This window comes from Glossina fuscipes, unplaced genomic scaffold, assembly GCF_014805625.2.
Source record: "Glossina fuscipes isolate IAEA_lab_2018 unplaced genomic scaffold, Yale_Gfus_2 121, whole genome shotgun sequence".
Taxonomy (NCBI): Eukaryota; Metazoa; Arthropoda; class Insecta; order Diptera; family Glossinidae; genus Glossina; species Glossina fuscipes.
In genome coordinates, this window is record NW_023998464.1 from 341,271 (window position 1) to 346,687 (window position 5,417).

Consider the following 5,417-nt stretch of genomic DNA (forward strand, 5'->3'; position numbering starts at 1 on the left):
TTGCCTTTTCCCCCGGGAGCTTCAATCAACTCTTTATTACAACTATTTAACGAGTTTCATTAATTTGACTTGGTAAGAAATTTATTCTTGTAGTGGACGAATTTAAATTGAATTTTCTATGAAATTGATTATTCAATTTTGTATATCTCTTTTTTACCTTCAACGCAATTATTGCTAAGTTGCGCTTCTTTTCATATTTTTTCTTTCTTTTTCTTTCGTTTTCCTTTTTTTTTTTTTGTTTTTGGGAAGAAAAGTAATCATTCATTTTAGTGCTTTGGCAAATAATATTAGTTTTTGTATTACTTGCATACAGACAAAGAGTATTGCTGAGTTTACCACTCAGGCATTTTAAGACAGAATTGCTGTGCTACCACATTTCCAGATTACAGAATGTTAATCACAAAATACCACAAAGTGCCATAGAACTTGTGTACATACTTATACACGCATGGACAGACAACGTACATATTTAACAATTCATATCAAAGCTAAAAGTGCTCTTTTGTTGTGTTACATTTTCTATAAGGAAAAGTGAAGTGTGTGTAGCGAACGAAAATTGTCAAGCTTCATAGAATTTAAATGAAGTTAAAAAAATGATATGCAAAGTAAATAAGAATGTGTGCTTATAAGCTTTAAATCCGAAAGGTAGTTGTCATTACAAAGTTTTATTCGCTTCTACATAATGGTTCCCCTAATCCCGTTCATATATTTTGAATTAAATATCACTCGTGTAATATTCATTGTATCGACATTTTACTCTTTCTTTTTGACGAAATTCTTCTCTCCTACTGTCCAGCAGGCAAAAAATAAAATAATTTTATATTTTTATGTACACATATAACACATAAAAAGGGGAAAGTTTGGGATATTTGTTTGCCAAAATTCAAACCTGTCTTTATTTTATATTAAAAGTACATTACTACACTAAGTATGGGCGATTTTAGTCAATAAGCTTTTGCCCTTTTTCTGTTAAACCATTGGTACCGTTTCTGCGGATTTCTGGCCAAAAAGTGAAATGAACAAGTTTCATGGAACTCTTTCTAAATAAGCTTCACACCAGTGAGACAGCTCTACAAAGGCCGAGGCAGATGGAAATGCGACAATACAAATTTCCGATTATATCGAGAACTTCCAAGCTTCCTGGTTAAACTCTTTGAATTCCTGCGAAATCATTGAAGACCTGATTTGAATTTTTTTGCCCTTTACGTTTACCCTAGAAGGGGTTAAAAAAAAGACTGAATTTTGATACAGCGGGCATGACTGTTTTTTTCCATCGTGTGTCCATTGTAGTTTATGAGTGAGGAGTGTAAAATACTTCGGTGTCCTAATTGTGCTATCCAGTTTATGTTGCGCTGTAGGGCTGTAGGGCTCTTTTTCCGATTGGGCGCATTTTTAATACCAACTTGTGAGCAGGAGCTTCCAATTCTTTTGCTAAATTTAAAGCCGGCATCTATTTCTATTCCTTTGAGCAAACGGAGACCTGGACAGACGAACAAATGGACATGTTTAAATGGATTCCGGATTTCATAGTAGTCAAGACTACATGTACTTCAGCTTTTATCTATGCTCCCAACGAATAACACTATAAAGTATTGTTTTCAAATTTTAACGTAGAGTGCTTAAGCGAAATGCAAAAAGTAGTCTCCCCTCTGTGATCGCACCTTTCAGCTTTGACGTCTTTGTAGGCCGTAACGAACAACAGTCAACAATTTAGTCTTTTCATTCTCAAGAGTAAAAAAGTGATACTTAATCTTGTAATGTTCAATAGCTTATCATGTGTTCCACGAAATCTGCAAAGCACCATCTGATCTCTTTTTCTCTGATCTTGAATTGCGATATTGAAAGAGTTCTAAAGTAAAACATTTATCAGAGAAATTAAATGCTTTTTTTGTACAGAGTGAACCGATTCCATTTGGATGGGAGCCAATACTATGCACCCATAGACTATGGTAAATACGCCGTCTTGTTGTTCAATTTCTAATTGTCGCCAATTATAAGTAATGATTTTTCCATGAACATACATTTCGGCGTTTAGCTGCTGTCGATATCTTTCTGGAAGCTTTCGACGACACCACAATAAGTGAAACGGTAACCAACGTAAGATAATTATGAAGTTATATAACATACGTGATATTCAAAAGGAATAAAATTTCTTTAAACAACGCAAGTCTATTTTGCTCTCAGAATAATATGCAGGGAATCCACGGTTACATAAAAAAAAAAAAATAAGACAAAATAAATCTAAAGAAATATTTATTTTGTATATATATTTAAGAAAGCAATGCTTTTTATCTTACCAAAATAAAACCAAACAGCAAATGATGTTTCCAACTTACAACGGATTTAACGGTTTTTGCCTCTTGACTTTTCATTTGAATTTTTTCTACGTATTTACTGCAAAAGAAATGATCAAAACCCAGGGTAGATGTGTGCAGATGTAGACATTCGCTTTTATTTTTTTGCGATTTCTGAAACTACACAGAAAATTGTATTATCGTTGTTGTCGTTATTGCTTTGAGTTGTCAACATTTTTATACTCGACTTTTAACGACCTTTTGGTTTTTCTTGTTTGCATATTCTTATTTTTAATTATTTGTATGTATGTATGTGTGTATATTTTACATAACTTTTTGCGTATATATGCGTCCGACTTTTTGTAACTTTTTGTAATGCAAACTACTCTGACTGCTTTCCTTTCTAGTACTTTGTTGATGGAAAAACGAAAATTTTTTTTCAGCCAGTGACTCGTTAAGAGCTTTTTGTTAAAGCAAAGTTTTTCGTGCATGTTTCAAAGAAACATGAACAAATTGTCTAGAACGTGTGTTCGTCTATTTCATGAATGAATTCATAGATCTATAGAAGCAATAAACAACCATTAGGATATCTTTTAGTCTTATGGTTAGCGCTCTTAAGCCTACGAGCGAATTTGATCCACTTTTCCATGAAAAATTTTTAATTCACCCAAATAAAATGAAAATACAAGTGAACTATCATAGCAAGACGAGTAAGGCCGCCTATAAAATACAATTCTATTCATTCATTTCCGTGATAATACAGCAAAAATTGTACATAATTTCCTTAAAGAAGCGTAGGTTGGATAAAAATCCTTACATTGAAGGGTTTCGAAAACGTAAACTAACTTGACGCAAAGTTAACAAATTTAACTTACGAAGTCTTAAAAAGCTACAAAATAAACCTTCTCACCTACTTTTCATGAGAAGCTTTCCATTGATCCACTTTTCTCACAGCTAGTTTTCATTACGAACTTTTATTATGGATTAATTTTCATTGTAAAATATTAATAGTTAGACCACTTTGGCTTATGAGGTCCTTATCCTTATATACGGTAATATGCAAAAATTGTCCTGCTTTACCCACATTTGACACAGTTAAGTTTTCCATTAAATCACTCTTATAAAGCAATTTCCATCTAAAGTTGGATATTTTTAACATATGATGGCTTAAGAACTTTTATACGGGGCGGGGTACGAAAGGTAGATTTACATGCACCATATTTTTGGTAAGGTTAATTTATATATCAAATTACTATTACGGGCCATTTATCGACACGAAATATGGAAAATTAGATCCTCTGTAGGAGAGTTTATATGGGAAGAGGTGCCAAAGATTGCCTCATCCGATATCAATATTTCACATCAATTTAGAATGCCGAAGGGCCGTTACTTAGCGATTTTTGTGGAGACATTTTTACACTAACAATTCTTTTCTTATAAAAACTTTTCAAAGTGGTGATGGTGGAGAGATGCGAAAAAGTGGGCTGATCGAACTTGGTTTCAATTGAACCCATCAAGTGGTCACAAAACGTATCCAAAATATTTCGAAAATTACGACTCGTATGTTGACCACAAGTTTACACGGATAAACAAACATAGTTGAGAATCATTTTCGGTGTAATAAGAAGTCAGTCTCTGTTAAACCCTTATGGGTGTTACGTATACCCGGAAAGACTTACTGTTGCAGGTATCACAAACAACAAGTCACGGGCACGCGGGTTCAAATCTCAGCGCTCACTTTGCTCGCAGCTATAATGAATGTTCAGCCGGTAGAGGGATAACACTTACTGATTGAGCACACGGACCTCTTAGGCTGCAGTCACCTTCCTTCGTTTCATGAATAGGGAAACACCCTTGACTGATTTTCCATTTAAAAAAAAAAAAAAAGTGATGAAAGGCGTTCTATATTTCACATATACGTATCTTCATTTACAAACAGGAATCTCACACACATTCAATATCAGTTTGTACTCTCTTTTACTCTACAATCATTCGTTAATATTAAGGTTACAGTAGTTGTGCCATTGTGACTGTAATGGCAGACACCTCACAACTTCTATATAATTCATGATCTTTACGTTGATTTCGATGGCTCCGTTGTTTTGTTCCTTGAAACTCTTGAAAATTTGGAAGCTTCAGCAGGAATCAATGTAAAGTTGGGGCGAGCCCGTTCAATATTTTCGCGCAACCACAAACGGCAAAGACGTTTGCTATCTTTGCTACTTCTGTATATCTTCCTTTGAAGCATTCCATGGCCCAAATTCAATGTAAAAAGCAAATCTAGAAAACAGTTCTCAGCTGTCAAGTGTGTGTATGAATAATGATTACCGCCCTACTAAACAATAAAGCAGATGCTTACAATGGCGTTGATCTCAGAAAAGAAAAAGTCCCTAACTCGTAGTTATTTCCATTTGTTTTCTATTTAAAAACTTTGTAGTCAATCAATTGATAAGAAAAATACCTCAACTTATTATCTGAAATACTATTCAATACAAATGCAAAAACAATTATTATTATCAACGGTTTTTATTGCAATGTTTACATGGAGGCATCTTTTTGATTAAAGCGTAAATTTCCCATAAGCAAAAAAGTACCTAAAAATGTTACAAATGTGATCTAATTTCATATAAATATTTCGGATTTTTTTTAATTTGGCGACAGTCATCAATTAAGCATTTAACACTAAGCGTCGAAAGTAAAGATTTGAAAATGAAATTTTATTTAGCTCTGGCTTTAATTACACTATTTGCGGTCGCCGTTACTGCTTTGCCTGCCGGTGACGAGACAAGAACCAATTTGGAAACTTTAGAGCAAGACCTAACACTAGTTGATGCGCACCAAGTTACGGGCGAATTGAAACGTGATAAACGTGTAACGTGTAACATTGGCGAATGGGCTTGTGTGGCTCATTGCAATGCGAAGAGCAAAAAGAGCGGATATTGCAGTCGTGGTATATGCTATTGTACAAGTTAATAAGAATTAAGCAAAAATTATGAAATAAGTAAAGCGGATAGTATGACAATTTAAAAGAAAAGAAAACTTGAATGTGGAACTTTTTAAAAAAGGAAAAGTTTTCAATAAATTTTGATTATTAACTAAGTTTGAAGTGTTTTGCATTTTTAA

At 33.7% G+C, this 5,417-nt stretch overlaps 1 protein-coding gene across 1 annotated transcript; it reads left to right on the top strand.

The window, feature by feature from the left end:
* Positions 1 to 4,886: 4,886 nt before the first annotated feature.
* LOC119640593 (defensin-A) lies at positions 4,887 to 5,345 on the top strand. Its single transcript, XM_038038745.1, has one exon. The coding sequence runs from the start codon at positions 5,004 to 5,006 to the stop codon at positions 5,265 to 5,267; it is 264 nt and encodes an 87-aa protein (XP_037894673.1). The 5' UTR covers positions 4,887 to 5,003; the 3' UTR covers positions 5,268 to 5,345.
* Positions 5,346 to 5,417: the final 72 nt, after the last annotated feature.